The sequence below is a fragment of the Gorilla gorilla genome, chromosome 2 (genome assembly GCF_029281585.2).
Source record: "Gorilla gorilla gorilla isolate KB3781 chromosome 2, NHGRI_mGorGor1-v2.1_pri, whole genome shotgun sequence".
Classification (NCBI taxonomy): domain Eukaryota; kingdom Metazoa; phylum Chordata; class Mammalia; order Primates; family Hominidae; genus Gorilla; species Gorilla gorilla.
This window is the reverse complement of record NC_086017.1, coordinates 38406391-38428354: the sequence shown is the minus strand read 5'-3', so window position 1 is coordinate 38428354 and position 21964 is coordinate 38406391. Positions and strand designations below refer to the sequence as shown.

Sequence of the window (21964 nt, the reverse complement as noted above, 5' to 3'; positions counted from 1 at the left end):
CTACCTCTTCTTCCTTCACTAAAAGGATACACAACCAAAGAAGCAACATCTGACATGTTGATATTGCTACAGATACCGAATCTCTATAGAATTCAGGGACTGGTGCCATAAACAAGGAGGTTTCTTTGAATTCCAAAATTGCCTGGAAACTGAAAGTAGAACAAATGGACACGTGACCACCCAATATTTAGGTTGTGACTCCCAGCTGGCGTGACTCTGAGCTAAGTGCTTTTGCTACAATCACAAACAGAAAGTGAGTTCACATTTCTGAGTAGTGAGCATGGGAAGACACAATAGTTACAGCAAGGAGTTACTGCAATTTTTCCTCATTCTTGCTCCTTATTCATGTGCCCTTCTAGGTTTCAAGTTGCTTGAAGCTATTGACATCACAGATACCTAGAGTCCATATTTTCACTAGTAAATCTCAGTGGTGAAAGTGAACTCCCTGATGCACAGGACTCTGGAATGAGCTCTAGCTTCATGTCTTTAGTTCAAACATAAAGAAATAAGAAGGTAATAACTAAAGGGCAATTATGGTTGCCTTGGTTACATCTCTAACTTTTGGCAAATATATTAGTGTTTCTGTATCTCTATGTTTTAATACTTATTTAAATGGTATGTAAAAATACCAGAAAGATGTCATTCTTATTGGCTTAGCTATATATCTTTTTCTTTCTTGATTATTGTTCTCTGTATCAACTGTATTCTCATTCCTTGGTTCAGATTATCTGCCACTGCTGAAATGGAGGAGAGAAGGCTGACATCTCCCACTCTCACTGTCTTCCATGCATTGCTACATCCTGAATGGGATGCCTAGGGGCCTCCCAGCTAACTGGATGTGTAAATAAGAGTTTTAGATCACTTCAAGGTGTCATTCAAATTTTCATCCTAGCTAACAGGGAGGAAATTCACCAAATCCACCCTGGGGCCATTTTCCCATCTCTTTTCCTGCTGACAGTTAATGTGCCAGACAAAGGCACAGCAAGTCTCATATCAGGAGACTTCCTCCAATCCTTCCTCCAATCTTAAAAAGATTACTCTTCTCACTCATGGATTTAAAAGAAGAAATACAAGAAGGGTTAAAAAGGTAATATCTATTATCAGACTTTTTTTCAGATACACTCTTTTTCTTATTTATCTATACCTAAAACCACTAGCAATCATAACGTATTTGAAATTTTATTCAGTAAGATGTAAGAAGAGAATAGGACAAACACCTTAAGAGTGTTACTTTGTAACTTAGTATTCTTTATCCATTATATAATTTGAAAATTATTCCCTACGTTGTTGTTGCAAGCATGGAGGCTCTTTGATGATCTTAGATTTGGGCTCTTGGCAAGATTTCTCTGCCTGTGTATTCTGACAATAAGTACCATTATAGTAATCCCCGCAGTGTGAAGACAATCATTAGTAAATGGCTAAGAGGAGATGTCAATGGTGCTTCAGGCAGTGGTTCCACTACCCACTAATAAAGGCTTTGAACTTGAGTAATAGAAAAGCCATCGCTTGGAACCACTTTACCAAAGATTGCTTTCTATAATGGTCAAGGGCAAATACCAAGATTCAAGAGAATACCCAAGTAAAAATAGTAACCCCACTAGCCAAAGTTTCTGAAAGAGATCTTGCTCTAAGCTGCCTTTATACACAACAATATTGGTAATTCTAAAACAATTTGTAAGTCACCAAGAACCTAAAGCAAACCCAGGGAAGTTGTAAAATGTCCGTCCTTGTCAAAGGATTTGTTTCACAGCTTCTCATAACAACAGCTGAGGCAGGCTAGGAGAGGTAAAGTCAGAGTCTATAACATCCCTGTCCTATAAAACTTTCTGCAATAATAGACACACTCTATATCTGCATTGTGCAACCATTAGACTTATGGCTTTTAAGCATTTGAAATGGAGCTGTGCAAATAAGTAACTGAATTTTTAATTAAATTTTAATCATGTTTAAATGTAAATAGCCACATGTGTCAATTGACCATTATATTGAATAATTCAGGTTTAGAAATTGAGGAGGGGAGCACTGAAGATTGAGTGTCTGGTCTAAACAAGAGAGAAGCCATTGCTAAGAAAGCTGTAAGCCTAGCAAGGACAGCACCAGAGTTTCATCTTGTACATCACCCCCAATTGATTGTTAAGGAATGCCTGCTTCCAAGGCGAAGGCTGAACTCAATAGCAAAGAGTGCTGTGATTAGTTTGCAATGACTAACCTGAACCCAGGAAGGGAGCTGGTGGCGCATTTGCTGCATATTTCCCAATGCCAATATGGTGAGCAGAACTTAAACCCTGAAAACAAAGTAGAAAGAAGTAGACAAGCCCAGGTTCTTAGGCTCTAAGATACATGGCCATTCCAGAAAACAGGCTGGATTATGGTTATTTGTTTGCTGTCTTGAATAAACATGGTTAGACAGGGGGTCTGATTATGTGCCTACAGCTAAGGGGCCACTGGTGTCAAGTATTTGTTTTAGTTGTTTATTTTCTGTGATGTTTATTTAGTTGTTTACTTGTTTAGTATCTCTCTCTCCCACTAAAATGTGGGCTGCATAAGAACATCAACCATCCTGTCCCAGAAAGTAAGTCTTAGATAAAAGATTATCAAAACGGGTACCCTGATATGATTGCTACTACGTTAGGATTGGAGAAATTGCCTGAAAATACAGATCTGTCCCTATCCTCATGACATACATTAGACGGATTACACAACTAAGAATGTGTGATATCCCATCAACAGGGACTTGACTTATTTTTTCTAATTTAAGTTCAGGGGTACATGTGCAGGTAAACTCGTACCATGGGGGTTTGTTGTACAGATTATTGTACCACCTACGTATTAAGCCTAGTACCCGTTAGTTATTTTCCTGATCCTCTTCCTTCTCCCACCCTCCAACCTCCAATAGGCCCCAGTGTGTATTATTCCCCTGTATGTGAGGAACTTGACTTATGAGGTATGCAGGGAAAGGTTCAAATCAGGGAAAGCTTCCTTGAGGTATTGAACTGAATTTTGAAGGCTGAGTAGGAATTAACTGGGTGACAAGAAAGTGAAAGAGAGGGAAGGAAGAGCATTCTAGGCAAAGGGAATGGCTTTAGCAAAGGCTTAGGGTAGGACACTGTGAGCTCAAAAATCTTCAAAGTATATATATTTTTAAAAAGGTTATATTACTTTCATCCAAAGAGCAAGCAAGACAGGCAGGAGAGCAAGTTTTCAGGGTCAGTTGAAGAGGCCCCTGGTGGTGTCCTGCCACTCAAATCCAGCCCCTTGGACCTCCTGGGCACACGAACCCATGCAGTATCATCTGAGGATATCCTTCTCAGGAATGACCGCAAGATCCTTTGCACCCTATCCCCCAGCTCCTGTAATTCTGATGTTCCTTTGTTCAATTCCTTAAATAGAATAACAGAAAACCATGAATGCAGGTAGGACTCATTTATCCAACAAAACCAGAGTGACTGACAGATGTACATTCAGATTCATGCAAGAATTTACAATAGGCTTTGCTCATGCACTACTGAATTTGAGTTTCTGGTCTAGACAGAACAGTAAAGGATCCTGAACAGTAAAGGATACTGAGACTCAAAGAAAATGTGACTTGTCCAGGAGTTCACAGTTAGAAAGGGCAGATCCAGGATTCAATGTCATACCATCCAAGTCCCACATTCTTTCCTACAAGAGCAGTTTTTTTTTTTTCCCAAATGAGGGTTACCATGGGAAATATTGAGTCAGATTCTTAATGACACAAACCCTACCAACCATGCAACTTTAAAGAAAAAATTATTGAGCTGATTTGTGTTCTGCCAGTGAAAGCACTCTTTCAAAGAGCTTTCCGTTCTCCAGCCAGAGAGACTAGCATTCTAAAACACAGCTAGCATCCTAAAACACACTTACATTGTGGTTAGAGGCTTTGGGGAGCTGCCTCAGAAAGTTCCATGGCCACTTATTCAGAAAGGTAATATTGTTCCTCCAATTCAAATCCAGAGCCTTGCTTTGAACTATTTTTAAAGTCAATTTGAAGAACCTGGAATCATTCATAGGGCCTCATTAGTTCTGAAATACAATGAGTCATTTTCAGACTCACAGATTGAATGCCCCAAAGCACATTCAACAATGACAGCTCTCATATCCTGAGAGCCTACAAAGGCACAGATGTTTTACATGCATCCTATAAGGAGGGTGACTAAGTTTTCTGGTTTACCTGAGATGGAGAACTTTCAATGTTAAACTAAGGTGAGTTAGTAACCTTACTAGTAATTCCATCCTATAACTTCAGGTATGTAAGAAGACCTTATCCATCATCTTTATTGATAAGAAAATCCAGACCAGAGCGTTCATATGGTTTGCCCAAGGTCCTTACAGCCTGTAGAAACAAAACTGGGGTTTAAAATGGGGCCTAATTCCCAAGAATGACCCCAAACCTAGGCCCGTGGGTAACACAGCAGTGCAATTTAGCTGAGAGAGATGCACATCCCTGGGTGCTGACATGTAAATGAACACCTCAGACCTTCAACTTCTCTGGCGAACTCTCACTTTTCTATCTTCTGAAATGGATAGGTTTTGTTTTTTCGGGACTGAAATAAAACTGGGAGCATTCTCTTTGCCTTAAGCTCAATGTTCTGATTTGCATGTCAGTGCCAGCAGTGTGATTTCACCTGAGGGCTACTTTTAAAGCACCCAGAGCAGTGCAAGGGATTTGGCTGGGAAACTAATCAGTCAGTTGTGGAGAACAAGCTTTGGAGTCATACCTGAGGAGGTGGAAACAGTATATCAGGAAGACTTAAATTTAATTCCTTCTCTGACATATACTAGCTGTGTGACCTCAGGGTTAATAATAGGTATTTCTCAGGATTACTGTAAAGCATAAGATGAGACCACCTGATGTGAATCTACCTTGCTCTGTGACTGGCACATGATAAATGCCCAATAAATGCTAGTTCACCAACAACCCTAATAAAGCTTGAAATGTCCCTCACTTCGTAATCTCCTCAAACTTCCACCAGGGTTTCTGAAACCTAAATCTATGTGAAAATAATAGATTGTCTCAATAAAGAATATAAACAACCCAATTTTTTCTAAGACGGGGCAAAGATTTGAACAGACTTTTTACCAAAGAAACATACAAATAGCAATTAAGCACATAAAAAGATGCTCAATATCATTATTTAACAGTGAAATACAAATTAAAGCCACAATGAGATATCATTGTACATCTACTTGAATAGCTAAAATTAAAAATACTGCCAATGCCAAGTGTTCACAATGATGTGGAGGAACTGGAACTCTCAGGGACTGGAACTGACAGAAATGTGAAACGGTTGAGCTACTTTTAACGATAGATTGGCAACTTCCTATAAAGTTAAACACACACTTATATGACCTAACAATCTCATCCCTAGAAATTCATCCGAGAGAAATGAAAATGTCCTCACACTCACAAAACAAAGCTTATAGCAGCTTTATTCATAAAAGCCAAAAATTTGTAAGCAACCCAAATGTACATCATCAGGTAAACAGAAAAGCAACACGTGGTATACATCCATACAATGAAATATTATCGAGTAAGAGAAATGAACTATTGATATGTACAATAAAATGGGTGGATATCAAACAAATTTTGTTAGGCAAAGGAAGCTGGATACAAAGGGCTATATACTATCTGACTCACTTTACAGAAAATTTTGGAAAAGGCTGGGGAAAGGTGAGGGAATTATGCAGCAAGGAACGCAAAAGAACTCTTTGAGGATGATGGAAACATCCTACATCCTAATTGTGGTGGTTACACAGGTGTACACATTTGTCAAAACCGAAACTGTAGATTTAAAAAGCGTAAGTTTTACTGTCTGTAAATTATATGGCAATTAATCTTACTTAAAAAACAGATTGTATTCCATGGTATATATGTGCACCATTTTCTTTATCCAGTCTATCATTGATGGGCATTTTGGTTGGTTCCAAGTCTTTGCTATTGTGAATAGTGCTATAATAAACATAGGTGTACATGTGTCTTTATAGTAGAATGATTTACAATCTTTTGGTTATATCCCCAGTAATGGGATTGCTGGGTCTTAAAGTACAATAAAAAATAGAAATAAAAATAAAACATTGTACAGAACAAGAGGGTCTAACGTGGGGAGGCGGATGCAAGTCTGGGAAAAGCATACAGGAGGAAGCATGGGATGGATGGACAGCACAGAGCCAGTCACTAGTTTTTGCAAATGAATTGTGACCTGTGCCTTTGATTATTTAAGACAAATCTCAGGAAATAAAGGAGCCACTCGCTGAGCAGTGTCTCTATGTGTCCCACAGTCTCATTTCGTTTGGCTGTTCATTGGAGTGCTTGTTAGACAGGTCAATACTTTATCTTACAAAACATGTTAAATGGCCTCAATTTTTAAGAATATGCTACGAGAATCACTACTCCTCCTGCTGCCTCCAGTTATGTTTTTGAGTGAGCTCAGGAACGTCTTATTTTTAATTACTTTTTAGAGGTAAAAACAATAGGCTAGTCTAAGAACATCAATCCCTCTTACCACTGACAGTAACTCTGCCATGGTTGTGCCCATGAGAAAAAGAAGATAAACTCAGCAAAAATGCCTCAGCCCAATCTCAGGCTTGACACGGGTGCCCCCAGCAGTTCCCAACCCCCTATCCATAAGGAAGTACATAGAGGTCTACAGAGAAGTGAGGACAATGAGGACAGTGGGGTGTGATGGGCTATGATGGGATAAGACAGGATGCACGTGAGAGAGATGGGTTGGGAGAGGGTTGAGTTAAGGCTGCTACCTATTCTTTCTCAAGAAAGGCTACTCTATCCTGACATAAATTTTATTTATCATTTTTGGTGCTTAAATGCACTTCATTTATGAAATAATGTAACATCCTCTCTTGTCATACAATAAACAGGAGTTAATTCTATCTTTGTATCTAGATTTTCTTTTACATTTACGATGTAGGGAATTCCCAAGTCTGGAAACCCCTGCTGGACAGTGTTAGACCGCTAAGACAGTCTCAAAGTTTTATTCTCAACCTATTTATAAGATAAAGTCCAAACTTCCTGGCATGGCATTACAAGGCCTTCATGATAAATAAACCTCCAGCTATTACCTCTACTCAATTCTATGACAAACTTCTGAATCCTTCTCAGCCATTCCAGATATTGACCCATTCCCTCTATCTGGAAAGCTCTTGCTCTGCATTTCCTACTCCTCTTAAACCTGGTGAAATGGCTCCTTTCCATGCAGCCTCCATTCAGGGAGGGCAGCTGAACCCCTCTCTGCAATACCTCTTATTCTCATCTCTTTCATGGCCCTCACCGTCTTATAGCATTATGATCTGTGTATAAGTGTGTCTCCCCCACTGAACTGTGGCGGACTTTTAACTTCTTTAACTTTGCAATTCCAGCTAATACATGTTGACTGAATGCATCAATGCAGAATTCAACATAACCACTACTTATTGAGCACGTATGTGCCAGGTATGGTGCCAGAAGAATGTGTGCCCAGGAATGAACAACTTACTCCCCACACTTGCCACCCAAAGATGAGAAACTAACACCGTCCATGATTCCACCACCTACAGGACTTCCTCAGTATGGTACAAGGTCAAAATGTGAGGACAGAAACATTTTGACATGTAAATTCAAAGGTCAAAGAAAAAGCTTTAGAAATTTGAGCAATAAATCAACTTGCTTTAATTTACAGGCCAACAAAAATTATTAATATATTTTATTCTAAAGGACAGGAGTACCATGAAAGGTCTGTATTTTAAAACATGAGGGCCCAGTTGCACCCATTGTCAGATTATCTGTTCAGGAGATGTGTGCTGCTGATCTCATTTTATAAGTTGAGAAACTAAGAATTCTGAAATTCTAAAGCAGACTCCCAATGTTTCATGTAACCATATAAGAACTCAGAGAGGATTAGAGTTTCCTAAGAAGAGGAGGGACTTTGACTTATGTCACCTGGATGCAGGTTCCGGGTTAAAAGGTATTCAAGTGCCAGCTCTGCCTTTGGGCAAATCACTTATGGGACCTCAATTTTCTCCTATGTAAAAATAAAGAAAGGAGATTAGGTAGACGAGACCCAGTGGGATATGCATTCCAATCCAGTTTCCTAATTCTAGGAGTCTCATTTTGCATATAAAAATAAGGATCGGCCAGGTGCAGTGGTTCAAGCCTGTAATCCCAACACTTTAGGAGGCCGAGGCGGGCAGATCATGAGGTCATGAGTTTGAGACCAGCCTGACCAACATGGTGAAACCCCATCTCTACTAAAAATACAAAAATTAGCCAGGGGTGGTGGCACGCGCCTGTAATCCCAGCTACTCAAAAGGCTGTCGCAGGAGAATTGCTTGAACCTGGGAGGCAGAAGTTGCAGTGAGCCAAGATCACGCCACTGCACTCCAGTCTGGGTGACAGAGCAAGACTCTGTCTAAATAAATAAATAAATAAATAAGGATCAAGTTCTCTGCCCTTCCTCCTGCACATAAGTACGTGATAGATTCCATACTTTCCTCTGTATTCTTTCTTTTAAAATGGTAGGAATACAATGCTACAAAATGTTCCAGATTCTTGTCTAAATATGTCTGTTTCTCCCTCTCATTTTTTCTCATTCTCTTTCTCATTCTTTCTCTCTGCCTCTCTCTATCTAGGAAAGGGGTGATAATGGTTGTTTTGGCAAGTAATATCCATTTTCTTTGGTCTGATAACAGCACCATGATTTATTTTTCCAAGAATTAAACCCCATCCAAAAGAAACAATTTGAAGGAACCTGCATTAAGGATTCCCACCTTACCTTGGCCAAGAAGCAGCTATCTGACCCAAGAGAGGCCAGTTAGATAACCTTCCCATAAAATCCAGGTCTTTAGCAGAGTGGCATAAAGGCGAAAAACCGCTAGGATTTATTTTTCTTATGTCAGCGCCCTTAAGAAACCTTTCAGTACTTTCTACTACTTAAATCTGAGCAACTCTTGTGTCAGCATTTCCCCAAAACTAGTTTTGTCATTTTCCCTTTGATTTTGTAATTACCTTAAAATTTTACAATATTTTGCTCACAGTAAAGTCAGTTTCTATTTCCTGCAACCAAAGAATCCTAACAGATACAACTTTTTAACTCAATCATTTGTTAAGTCTTAAGATTTGCCACCTAATCTTCCTGAAAAGCCGTAAATATAATGTGCAAAAGCAGAGTAATCCATTTGCTTTCCTAGTGTCTTAGGCATATTTCTGGGGTCTGGGGTAGGATATAGGGACTTTTCATTCTGCTCTTCCTTGGTTTTCCTGATGAGAAAACAGCAGACTATTGACAAGTCAGGATAACTATTTGCTAATCTTCTGCCCACCAAGACCTGAGAACATCTTAAGGACCACAGGGCAAAACCAGGTGGATGAGCAGCAACTTGGTTTGACTGTAGAAAAGTATGTCTGTGTCATTTCCAGTCCCAGAACCCTCTGGTAAACTGAAAAAAATTAGGGAGACTTGAAGCCCCAACTCATAAAATTTATTCACTATTATTGAGCAGCCATTACCTATGAAGCACTGAATAAAAAACTCTATACATTTTATGTCGTTCGAGCCATACAATAACCATAGATGGTTATTGTAAAATAATTTATAATTATTCCTATTTTACAGATGAAAAGGTTAAGCTTTGGAAAGGTTAAGACCTTGTCTAAGGTCAAAAGCTAATAAAAGACAAAGCCAGGATCAAATTGGGGTCTTTTTTTATTTCGCAGTCAACAGTTTTAATTACATTGACGTCCTACCTATTGTGGACACGTTTCTGCTTCTGTGCCAGAAGTCAGAGTTCACCTGGCTAATATACAATGTAAATCCAAAAAGGCTTCCATTAGATTTCATGCCACAAACAATCACCCAAGGGGTTAGGCATCAAAGTGAACTACCTTGAATTTATCCATTGCCTTTTATCCTCTGCCTGCCACTTGAGACTTTGCTGTCCTCTGTGTACTGATAAACCCTATCTTACCTGGAGCAGGAATGTTTTTCAGGTTAAAACAAAAAAGGAAGACCATTATTCCTCACACATTAACAGCACTCAAGAGCTTTGCCAAACTTGTAACTCCCCCAGGGCTCACTGCAGTTGATGCAGAACTTCAGGGACCTCCGACTTTGCACTTTGCAAGCTGCTCCTACTCAACAGATAAAAGGGAGAGATCGTCACCCAGAAGTTAAATTTGACTCTTAAATACCCTCTCACAGAGCCTTTCACGTATAAAGACCACCTTAAAGACTAAAAGAATAGAATGGAAAGCAACTATATGTTACACATTCACTCGAAAAAAAAATTTACTACACAAGTTAACTAGTAGTTTCGTGCAAATATTCATTTCTTTATTGTAATATACATACCTTGATTATGTAGGATGTTAATATTAGAGGAAACTGGGCAAAGGATACATCTTTGCATCTCTTCTATAAATGTAAATTTATTTCAAAAATAAAAGGCTTTCACAAATGTAATGACATGCTCGGTAAGAGTCCCTACAGTATGCTCCTAAAGAATCACTGTTAGAACAGCATTACTGATGGAATGCAGTTGAAGTGAGAACTGAGTCATTTTCATCAATGATGTATCATTGGTAGCAACAGTACAGAGTTCCTCTAATCCAAAGCCATGGGAATAACACATCTTGCAAACCAAGGATTTAATAAGAGCTGAGCAAAAAAGAGAGTTTGCTCATAATGCTTCACATCTGGGCCATAAACATACCTTCTATATAAAACACTGTAGTAAATAGTATTGGCAGAGGGGAGGTGAAGCAGGCATAGGGTGTGAGGAAGGAAGTAAAAGGGAGGACAGAAAGCACCATTCATATATTCATGAAAGAGATGAACCTGAAGGAAACAAATAATCATTTTTCTTTAGCATCTAAGATCAGATCGTGGGAAGAATTTCCACATTTGCATAAGTAACTTCATAATACAGAGGGAATAAGACACTGGAGTGCAGGTCCTTGACACAAGAAACTTTTTTTAACTTTTCCAAAGAAAGTTTCAGAAACACCCATCCAAGAGTTATTTGGTATAACCAAAGCATTTCAGAAGAATTTTAAAAAGCAATGAAAGGATGCAATATTTAGAGCCTGGAAAAAACTTTCTAAGAAAGTTCTGAGGATGATCAAATACAGAATCAAGAGCACTTTCAAGAATTTGAAGGTCTCTTACTTAAGGACCATGATCATTTAATCTTCTTTGCTAAGACAAGAAAGAAATATCTCATTAGGTCACCAAAGGTGATTATAATATTATCTTTGGATGTCATTGCAAAGAGAAGAGGCTGCTTTTTGTAAGGGTTTAATATAAACCTGCCTTAAAGCACAGAGGAAGAATAGATGGTCTATTTCAGGTCTGTTTCCTCCCCAGTTCATGGAATCAAAGCAATATAATATGCAGCTGCTTTAATATTTCTTTGAAGAGTATTTGCTAGAGAGGAATCAGGAAACATTATTCGAGGACAGAAAGCACCAGTCACATCATGAAACTTGGGCGTAAAAAGTCCCTTGACTGATCCAGTTTTCTAACCTCTCTTCCTATTTCATAGACTTTCCGAGGACATATGACCATGAACCTGCAATTTAGGAGACAAGCTGATCTGGCACTAAGCTCTGATTTCTTTTCCAATAAGACAACTGAGATAAATTCATAGGAGAATAAATCATGGCCCTAAAGCAGAATCTTAAAATAAAACGCCATTAGTCTCTGATACTTTATTTTCAAAGGGCATATCTACTCACATCCTACTTATAATACCCTTAAGGTAAAGTTAAAGTAAATAATTCAGTTTTTGAAATTTGTATTTTATTGCTTTCATGAATGAAAAGAAAACATAATCATCTGGTACATTATGTTTGTACATTACTGTTTGAAAACCATACTGTGATAAACTCCACCATCTCACCCCAAATAGCTTGATAAAACCCCATTTCACTTTATACCAGTTTGTCTTCTATTTATATTTTAATAGAATAATTTGGTCAGACATCCAAAGGACTTCCCACTAATGAAATAAGAATTTTCTAAGAAAAATCAATTTATAACTTGCCTTAGTACCCATCAAAGACAAGAACAGTTATTAAAGTCTGAAACACAGCAACCATCCTCAGACTCCTAAGAACCAGTAGGACAGCATTAGAGGCAAGCAAAGGGTTAACACAGCTGATTTCTAGGTTAAGAGAAAGATGCAACATAATTTTTTAAGACAAACACCTGGAGGGAAAAAAAAAGTAGTATTTTGTTTTCACCTCAAGAAATTACAGACAAACATGAAGCAAATCACATCATCAGAATACTCAATTATCTGAACATGCTAATTAACTAAATGTAATCAACCCGCTTTCAGTCCTCTTTTCACCTGCTGTCATATTTCTAGTGCATTGCCTTCGTTATTCCTCACAACCGGTAGAACATTAGACAGTCTGCATGGTGCATCAAAGGGAAACAAATAAGCACAGATTTTTGCTGATGGCAGGAATTTCTCATGCTCAGGGCATATGAATCAACAATATGGAAATAGCAGTACTGGCTGTATATTTTAATTATTCTCCACACCTATTTTGCAAAAGACACTTAAAGTTCAATTAGGTAATATGATGCTCAGTTATGGTTATTTCATAAAACTGAGTGCAGACAGTCATTTAAAGTAGTAAATATGCAGTCATGACAAAATTAAATATTCATGAAATCAAGAGCGACTGGAAAGCTGAGGATATCAGAATATTAAAATTCATCATAGTTTTCACAATGTAAATCTTGTATGCATTTGTAAGGCACCCCGGTCGCATCTAGAGTGTGTTCAAATTCTAGTTCCTTGGTAAACTTCCATTTAAATAACAATATTGATTTTGGAAGATAAACAACAATTTTGATTCTTAGCTCAGTTTCAAAATGCAAAACAATTCTGAACATTTGCAAATCTGAACTTGTTAAGTGAGCCTGTCTCCAAACACAGAACAGCAATTCAATGTGATCCCGACATGTTTCCAGTATTTATTTAATCCTCTAGTATCTTAGGAAAGCTCTAACAGAAACCAAGGCAATCTCCGTTAAGGGGCACTTCATGACACACAATTCCTTTCTAACTAGCAGAAGCGCCCATTTTCCTGCACACTTCCTTAAGTGAGCAAAAGTGAGAAAATAGATTGACTGACTCATTTGGTTCCAATAGTCTGATTTGTTGAACCAACTTTTCCCCAATATTGCCAGCCAGTTTCAAAATATATTAACAAATATACAGTGTACACTTTATACACATAAAACAAAGCAACATTAGCTTCCACAAAACTAAACTCCGAGTGTGTGAAGGAAGACTGCTCAGAGACAAAGCTGTAATAAACACACCCTACTAATACTACCAAGGCAGTATTTTCTATGCCATTTCCTCTACTTTACAATTTTCTCAGCGGAAGAGACATCAGCACCAGAAAATAACATTCAAGCCATTTCTTACTAGAATCCAATTACCTGAAGAACTCCTCTTTCCACAGCAAGTAGCAGCTATCCCCTGGTCTACAATGACACAGCAGGGCTGCAAAAGATTTGTAGGGCTCATCTGCTGCCAGGCACTTGATCCCTGCCCTCCTAGAAGGAGGATGCCAGGTCAGGAGGAGGACCTCCAGCTTAGAGCGGGGTTAAGCAGGGCACTCCATTCTGCAAAAGAGCCAAACTTTGCTCCCATTGTTATCTTTAGGTTGATGTCACCACCCTCCAAGGAGTCTCAGAAGCCACTTGGCAGCTCCTAAAGAAATGTTTCTCTTAGACCTATATCATCCAAATAAGCCTCAGTTATACTGCGAGGGCAAGCAAAGGTCTCATCACTGCTCTACTGAGGTGCTGTGCTTGCCCAGAGCATCACACCGCATGTACCAGAAGACTTTTCTCTGCACACACCGCTGAACACTGAAACCAGGACAGACTTCTGCACATACCCTCCAGTTCGGAAAGTCACTATCGCCCATGGATTCCCTTAAATCTTAAGCCTTCTTCACATCTGCCACCCCCACCCCCACACAAACCAGGGAAGGGGGTTGGGGAGCGGAGGGGTTAAAGTGACAGCCACGACAGCAACTCCTTGGTTTTGTTCAAAAGGTATCACAGCGCCAACACTGTGGACCTACCTTGCTCTCTCCTTTCTCGCCGTTGGGTCTCGTCTCGGGATCGTCGCTGTCCTCAGCGCCTGCACTCTCGCCGGGCAGTTCATCCTGAGCCAGCTGCTGCGGCGGCGGCTGGGGCTGGGGCGGCTGTGGAGGCGCCTGGCAGGCTCCGCCAGCCCCCTGGGAGCGGGGGATGGGCTCCGGGCGCGGAGAAACTCCCTCAACATCCATCTCCATCTTCCCATTCACTGGAGGGCAAGACAAAAGCGGAGTGGAGACTTGGCAGCGGCGCCCGGCAGCTACTCAGCTGCCCGTGGCACGCATGGCTCGCCGAGGAGGGGCCGCCTCCCGCGCGCCCTCCCTTCTGCCACCCTTCGCCCGCGCTCCCCGCAGCTCCGCTCGCCTGCTTGGCTCCGGCCCTGGCGGCGTCTGGGCCAGGGAGCGCGAGGAGCGGGTGGCCGCGTGTCCTTGGAGCGCTGGCCTTCAGGCGCCCCCGGCAGTGCCGCTAAGCAGAGCGCATCTCGGCGGCGGCGGCGGCGGCGCCTCCCAGCCGCGCTCCCAGCCTCAGGGCCGCTTGGGGACTTGCTCTCCAGCCCGGCCCACGCTCCTAGCCGCTTTCCAGCGTCTCTTGGGGCCCCTTGGCGTTTCTCCTCCCTACCAACCTTCTGAACAAAGTTGCTGGAAGAACCAACCTGGTCGCCGGGCTTTGCCCGGCGAAGCTGGCAAGAATAGGGACTGTCAGGTGCAAGTGAAATCTACCTTCCCCGCCCGCTGACCAAGCGCCGACCCTCAGCCTTACCCCCTCCCCAACGCAAAGGAGCCAAGGAAAGGAGGGATCTCCGACCTGTGCGAGGTGGTGGCGGCGAGGACTAGAAAGAGAGGAGCGTGCGGAGGGCTGGTGCGCCCACCCCCAACCCCAGGTGACCCCCGCCTCCGCGCTGGCCCTGGTCCCCTCCCTCTCCCGGCCGAGCGCGCCTCCGGGGTCAGTCCCTCCGGGCTGCGCGTGTGTGTATCCCAGAGCTCCGCTCCGGGGTCTGTTCTGCCGCTGGCGGCTCCGCGCCGCACAGCCCTGCACTAGAGAACTGGAGTAGAGAAGGAGAAGCCAACGGCAAATTCCGGGCAGGAAGTCGACCTACCCTTGCCTCTGGCCAGGTCGCAGGTTAGAACCGGGAAGGGGTGGGGCCCCTCGGGGACAGCGAGGACGCGAGTCTCGCGGCGCGCCGGAGTTTGGCGTAAAGGTCGGCAACAGAGGGTCGATGGGGTAGGAGGAAGGAGAAGCGAGAAGTCGCTGCCAGGCATTTACTGCAATGTGCCCGGGGCGGGCGCCAGCTGGGCGCCGTCTCTTTTTGGTGGTGAGTTCTGTGCTGGAAGAGCGTCCTCAGCAGGGCAGGGCTCCACCAGGAGGCTTCGGTGGTGACCCCAGGGCAGGCAGTGCGTTGCGTCTATAAATTTAAATAGAGATGGCGAGGGTAGACTTGGAAATTCTTAAATCAGGGTTCACCACTAGTCAGGTGAACAGGATGACTTCTCAATTTAACACCACTTGATCTTGGGTAGTAGCTTACAACTTCATGGGAACTGCCACTGCAACTCTGCACGTCCAGGAGGGACTTTCAAGCAGCTCTGGAGAGAAATGGCGGGTTATCAAGAACCTGTTCAATATTAAATAGAGCCCATTGTTCTGAGCTTTGAATTCCATAATGCTCCCAAATGGATCAGCAGATTAATGAACTATTCATGCGTTTCTTGGCAGAGGATGGCTTTTTTCCCCTAGCATATATCACAGATCACACTTGCTTGATGAAACTGGAAAATTGCATTGCTCATCCCATGAATGCTTTGCATTAACTTAAACACAACTTTTACATATCAAGACACACTGTCCCATAGACGCAGTTACACAAGAACACATCATTAGGTTGTATTCCTCAATGCTATCTTTTAATCTGACTCTGCATGTGTGACAGAAATTAATTGCCACTTTCATCAGCGTAGACAACCAATCTGGGTAATGCAATGTGAACAAGTTTTTGAAAAAGAAGAAAAAGTTTAGGGACCAAATTACCCATTCTCTTTTTCTTCAGATTTTCTAAAAATCAGATTTCAAGTTCGTTTTCTAAATTGGGAATTGTTGAAAATAGAGTGAGCTCCTCCCCAGTACCTGGTAATAAACCAACAATCATTATAGAACGTTTATAATGGTAAATTAGATTATATGTGTAATGTGCTTAGCAGAGTGTCTTTGTGCATATCGAGCACCTAACATTGTTATACCGAGAACAGTAAGATGATACATGTTCACACTGAGTGTTCATCTGAAGACCTTGATTTACAAAATAAAAGCTACTGGTTTAAATCACCTTTATTTAAATTTCCTAAAAGATATTTGGTATCTTTAGAGAATGAAGCCCCTTCTGAAGACAGGAAGAAAGTCAATAATATTTTGTGCAATAAAGGTTTGAATTTGTCAGGTTTTTGTTTTTTTTTTTTTCCTACAGTGTAGCAATAAAAATCACATGTCAGTTCAGACAGCAGCAGGAATAGCTGACTGGTAAGTTATTATTCTTCCATGCTTGCTACTTCCAAAATACGTTTGTGAACTTCTTTCAAGGCTTAAATGAAGATTAAATCAAAATAAAGATACAATACTTCAATTAAATTTGTTCTAAATTTAGACATGTCCTTTTAAAGATTCTTATTGTTAAATGCAAATATTTCTCCTTTCTTCTGCCCCTCTATTTTTGGGGGACAGTTTTTTTTAAGCATCTGTCACAAGTAAATATGGACTCGGAAAATATATTACATTTCAAAACTGTTGATTGCACCTAATTATGCATGTAAATTGCTACTTCAAGCATGAAGACAGCTTGCAACATTTTGAAAATTTTGCCCTACTAGTCATCTGAGGTATTTGTGTTACTATTTTGCAGTTGCCTTAAATGACTCTTCATTTCTCAATTAACTTTCCATTAATGATAGGTCTATGAATAATTTTGACCTTTGACTTTCTCTTCCCAAATGATTTAAATTAGTAAATCAGCACTTTCAACAACATCACCCTTCTTCCTATTTATACCAGACCTCTTGATTTTTTGAGTCACTGAAATTGGAGTTTACAAAATGGTGTCCTGGGAGAGCAGTCACTCTTAACTCCTTGCTACTAAGTATGATCCATGAACCAGAAGCTTCCCAACATCTGGGAGTTTGTTAGAAATGCAAAGTCTTGGGCCCCACCCTAGACCTACTGAATCAGAATCTACGTCTAACAAGTGATTCCTACCACATTTAAGTTTAAGAGCCAGTGCTCTGGCACATCACATGGTTGGTCTTTCTACATTATAATCATCTATGGGCACTCATTATTTCCCTAAAATACTACCAAGAAAGGCTCACTAGGAAAACACAATTTAGCAACTTTTTTTTAAGACATTATATTCTCCACCACCTCTCATCCTCCAGGATCTTAGTCATGCATAATGAAAAGTTTCATAAATTAAGAATTTATCGGCCGGGCATGGTGGCTCATGCCTGTAATCCCAGCACTTTGGGAGGCCGAGGCGGGTGGATCACCTGAGGTCAGGAGTTCTAGACCAGCCTAGCCAACATGGTGAAACCCCGTCTCAACTAAAAAAAATGCAAAAATTAGCCAGGCATGGTTAGCAGGTGCCTGTAATCCCAGCTGCTTCGGGGGACCCTGGCAGGAGAATCGCTTGCACCCCGGAGGCGGAGCTTGCAGTGAGCCAAGATCGCGCCATTGCAGTCCAACCTGCAGAACAAGAGCATCTCCAAAAAAAAAAAAGAAAATTTATCTATATTGTATCTCTGGTAATAAAAGCATACAGTTTTCTAAACTCAAAAGGCATTAACCTAAAACTCACTTTGAATAATAAACTTGATGAAAATATGTGGAACTAGTTTCTTAAAAACTTGGTTATTCTTGACCTTCTTTCTACCTGAGACTTGAAAGTCCACAGTTTCTTTCTGCTGGGATAACTAATGTCTTCGGTTGCAAGGCAAACAGAAGCTGACAAGTGCTTGTCTGTGCAGTGGCAATCTAATAAAGCTACAATAATTTGGAGTGAGTTTGGACCAAATTATGTGCCCCAATATTTTTAGGGACTATAAAAAATTATTACAAGAATTTCTTTAAATCACACCGATCAACAAATTGTTACTTTAAAAGGCTATCTAGTGTCGTACTTCTCACCTTTAATGTATATGAAGTCACCAGGAAAATGTTGTCAAAATGCAGGTTATGATTCAGCAGGTCTGGGTTTGGATGTGAGAGTCTAAATTTCTAACATCCAGGTAAAGCCAGTGCTTCTAGTCCCCAGACCTAATGGGTTTGCTTTATTACCATTAATGTTTCTCAAGTTTTAATCGTGGGAAACTTTTTAAAATCTTCAATGCCTAGACTACTAGGCCCCAGAAAAATTAAATCAGAATATTTGGGGTGGGATCTAAGCACAGGTAGTTTTTAAACCTCTCCAGGTGATTACAATGTGTAGCCAAGATTGAGAAACAGTGCTGCCTGTGAGTGATTCTCCAAGTGTGATTCCCAAACCAGCAGCAGTAGCACCTGGGAATTTGTTGGAAATGCACACTCAGTGTCCATCCTAGACCTAGAAACTCTACAGGTGAGATCCAGCAATCCATGTTTTCACAAGGCATGATTTTGATGCATGCTCAAGTTTGAGATCCACTGCTGTGATCAAAGATTCTCTGCTACTGCATGTGAGAATCACCTGGGGAGTGTTCAAAAAACATGATTTCCTCCCCCACAATCAATTAAATTAAAATATCTGAGGGTGAAATCTAACATGTTAATGTTTAAAAGTTCCCCCAGGTGATTCCAATTGTGCAGACAAGGTTGAGAAGGATGTCTATAGACTGAATTTTTATGTATGCAAATCAGTGTTTCCATGGAGCAGCAGTTTCTTCTATGCTAGTTTAAAAAAAAAAAAGTTCTTAATCTGCAAAAATGGAGAACTAGAAAGGTAGAGTACTATTCCAATTATCATAGATTCAAATTAGTGTATTCAGTATTTTCCAATGAGCCATTTTTCCTTCTTGGTAACATGACAGCAGCTTCTGCTATCTCCAGCAGGACTTTGATGTGAAATGATTCAATTTTAAGAGGCTATGAGATGTACCCTGGCACCAGCCTGCCGTGATTAAAGATTCCTGTGTCAGATTGGTTAACCATCTTCAGGGATGTTGCTGTAAATCAAGTCTCTGCTATTAAGGGCTTTAGCACCTTGCTACCCAAAGTGCAATTCACAGATCATCACCTGGGTGCTCCTCAGTATCACCTAGGAGCTGTTTATGAATGCTGACTCTCAGGCCCCACCCCAGACCTACTGAATCAGTGTCTGCACCTTAGGATCCCCATGTGATATGTATGCACATTTAAAGTTTGAGAAGCACAGATATAGTGTATCCCCGTGATATACAAAAAGATATACCAGCCACTTAATCCTAACTCCTAAATCTCTTGGCTCTTCGTGGATGTACATCCATTCTGAGAACCTTGTGGAACTCCTATGCATAAAGTTCCAATTGTAGAGGAATCTACAAGCATCCTTCCCTTTGTTTTAACCCTCCTAGGTTTAGCACCACTGTCCAGTAGAACTTTCTACAATGATAGAAATGGTCTTCATCTGTGCTCTTCAATAAGTAGCCACCAGCCACATGTGGCTATTGAACAAATGAATTGGCTAATATGACTGAGAAACTGAATTTTAATTTTATTTCATTTTAATTGATTTAAATTTAAATAGCCTTATGTGGTTATCGGCTCCACTATTGAACAGCACAGCTCAAGAGTAATCATCTTTCCTCTTGCTCAACCCTTATTCCAGTTCCCAGGTTGCACACCAGCCCCTCCTTCTCAGCTTTTGTATGTATTAATCCCCAGTGAATGCACCAGGAAGAAAAACATCTGCCTTTGCCACCTCATTTACATAATAAGTAACATTATGCTTATTATTTTGAATGAGAGAAGTTTAACTTGAATTAAATGCCACCAAAAGTTGTCAAAACCTTTTTCATAGTATTCATAATTGCCTAGCTTTAATTTTACAGCCTTTTCAAACATCAGCAGACATAGAATGCATTTGGAAACTGCTTTAAGAAAAAGAGACAAAAGACTGCAAATGGATTCAGAGTACAGGATACATAAAGACATCCCCCCCGACCCCGCATCTTGTTGGCGTATAATGGAAAGTTGATTACATTGAGTGCATCTATGTTGAAAGTAAATATCAAAACTTGCAGATTACTCTCAAAATGGAAGGTGAAATGCAAAACAAAAGAGAGATCATAGAGTTAACAGTACTAGAAGATAGCAAATGAAATCCAAAATAGAAATGTACTCAACACTTAGTCTGGATATTAAATATCTATGGAACCAATAGAATGAGATGGGATGGGATGGGGTGAGATGAGAGGAGAGGGGATAAAACAAAAACACTCATGATTTGAAAACAGAAACCAGCCCCCTCGAGCTTTCTCTTCTCTGGGATAAGAATAACAACAACCACACTTATAATTGCACTGCCTATCATTGCTTAAGTGTGCTCTGTATATTATCCCCTATAATCCTTTCAATAACCATGTAAGGTGGGTATGATCAGGAAAAAAATTATTCCAGAGATCTGGATTAGTATTTTAACTGACACACCTCAGGAAGGCAGAATAAAAATAAGCAAATCCCTACTAGAGAGGGAAGAGGATAGTGTTAAAATAAAGTCAGCCCTTTTCTTTGATTGAAAAATGACGTGCATCACTTCTAAGCTGAATTAGCCACAACCTGTCTTATAAAGGGAGGCTAACACTAGGAAAATATTTCATCAGGGTCTGTGCCTTGCCCAGCTGCTGATTTGGTACTGTGTGATTCAAAATTATTCCCACAAAGAAATGTGTAGCTAAGGGCAACAGCCTCACTTCTGCAGGATGGTCACTTCATAGCAACTGAAACCAATAAATAGACTGTTGTTGTTGTCCTCAGGAAAGAAACTCCAAGGGACTTCAGATAATATGATTTCAGGAGGCTGGCCGGGAGCTCAGACACCATTCAAAACATCTTGACTTTCATGAGAGCTTCTTAAGACCCACCTCACTCAGACGTCGTTTTCTCAAAAACGGAGGGCAAGTTTATTCATAATCCACATCAATCCAGTTGAAAAGGGAGGGAGCAGAGTGAGGATGAAAGAAGACAAAAATATTTACTCCTTCAGTGATGAACAAAGAGGGCCAAGCTCTCGGTTCTGTGTTTCTACACCTTTGCTGATATCTTAATAAAATTAAGCCACAAACTCTAATAGTTGTCTTGAGCAATGTTTGGAAGATGCACCACCCTTTACTTGCTCAAACACACACGTTTCTTAAGAGATGACTAAAATTTTACGTGTAGTTTAGGGACATAAGAATTCCCAGGATTCTGAACTTTAATTTTGGGGTCACGCGAAAATGTTTCCAGACCTTTTCAGTTTGAAGGGCAGTCACATTCTGCCCAAACAATATCAGAGCAATTCTGCCTTAGTGAGCTGGCCCATTCGGCTTCCTGAATCTTGTGCAGAATGTCAGCTTCGCTGAGCTGGTTCTGACAATTGGTGCTTCTGAATGTTTAGGTGTGGTGCTCAGAAATGCAGTCCCTCTCCTATGATCTCCCACATTTGATTATTTCTGTGCCCTTTACTTTGATTTGGGCCTCCCAGCTTGGATTCCTGGTTGCCATACTGGGGATTTCTTTCTTTCTTTCTTTCTTTCTTTTGAGACAGACTTTTGCTCTTGTTGCCCACACTGGAGTGCAATGGTGCCATCTCAGCTCTCCACAACCTCTGCCTCCCAGGTTCAAGCAATTCT

The 21964-nt window shown here is 40.7% G+C and overlaps 1 protein-coding gene, 1 long non-coding RNA gene and 1 other non-coding gene across 3 annotated transcripts; all 3 read left to right on the top strand.

Annotated features, from left to right (window-relative positions):
* Positions 1 to 116: 116 nt before the first annotated feature.
* Positions 117 to 7559, top strand: LOC109026175 (uncharacterized). Its single transcript, XR_002005136.3, has 3 exons — positions 117 to 253; positions 360 to 513; positions 7393 to 7559. It is a non-coding gene; the product is annotated as an uncharacterized lncRNA (long non-coding RNA).
* Positions 7560 to 14143: 6584 nt separating this feature from the next.
* LOC134756363 (uncharacterized) lies at positions 14144 to 14873 on the top strand. Its single transcript, XM_063703457.1, has one exon. The coding sequence runs from the start codon at positions 14292 to 14294 to the stop codon at positions 14871 to 14873; it is 582 nt and encodes a 193-aa protein (XP_063559527.1). The 5' UTR covers positions 14144 to 14291.
* A 95-nt stretch (positions 14874 to 14968) lies between these two features.
* LOC101145389 (uncharacterized) lies at positions 14969 to 21405 on the top strand. The gene is made up of 3 exons (XR_010132781.1): positions 14969 to 15257; positions 16597 to 16649; positions 21108 to 21405. It is a non-coding gene; the product is annotated as an uncharacterized protein (transcript).
* Positions 21406 to 21964: the final 559 nt, after the last annotated feature.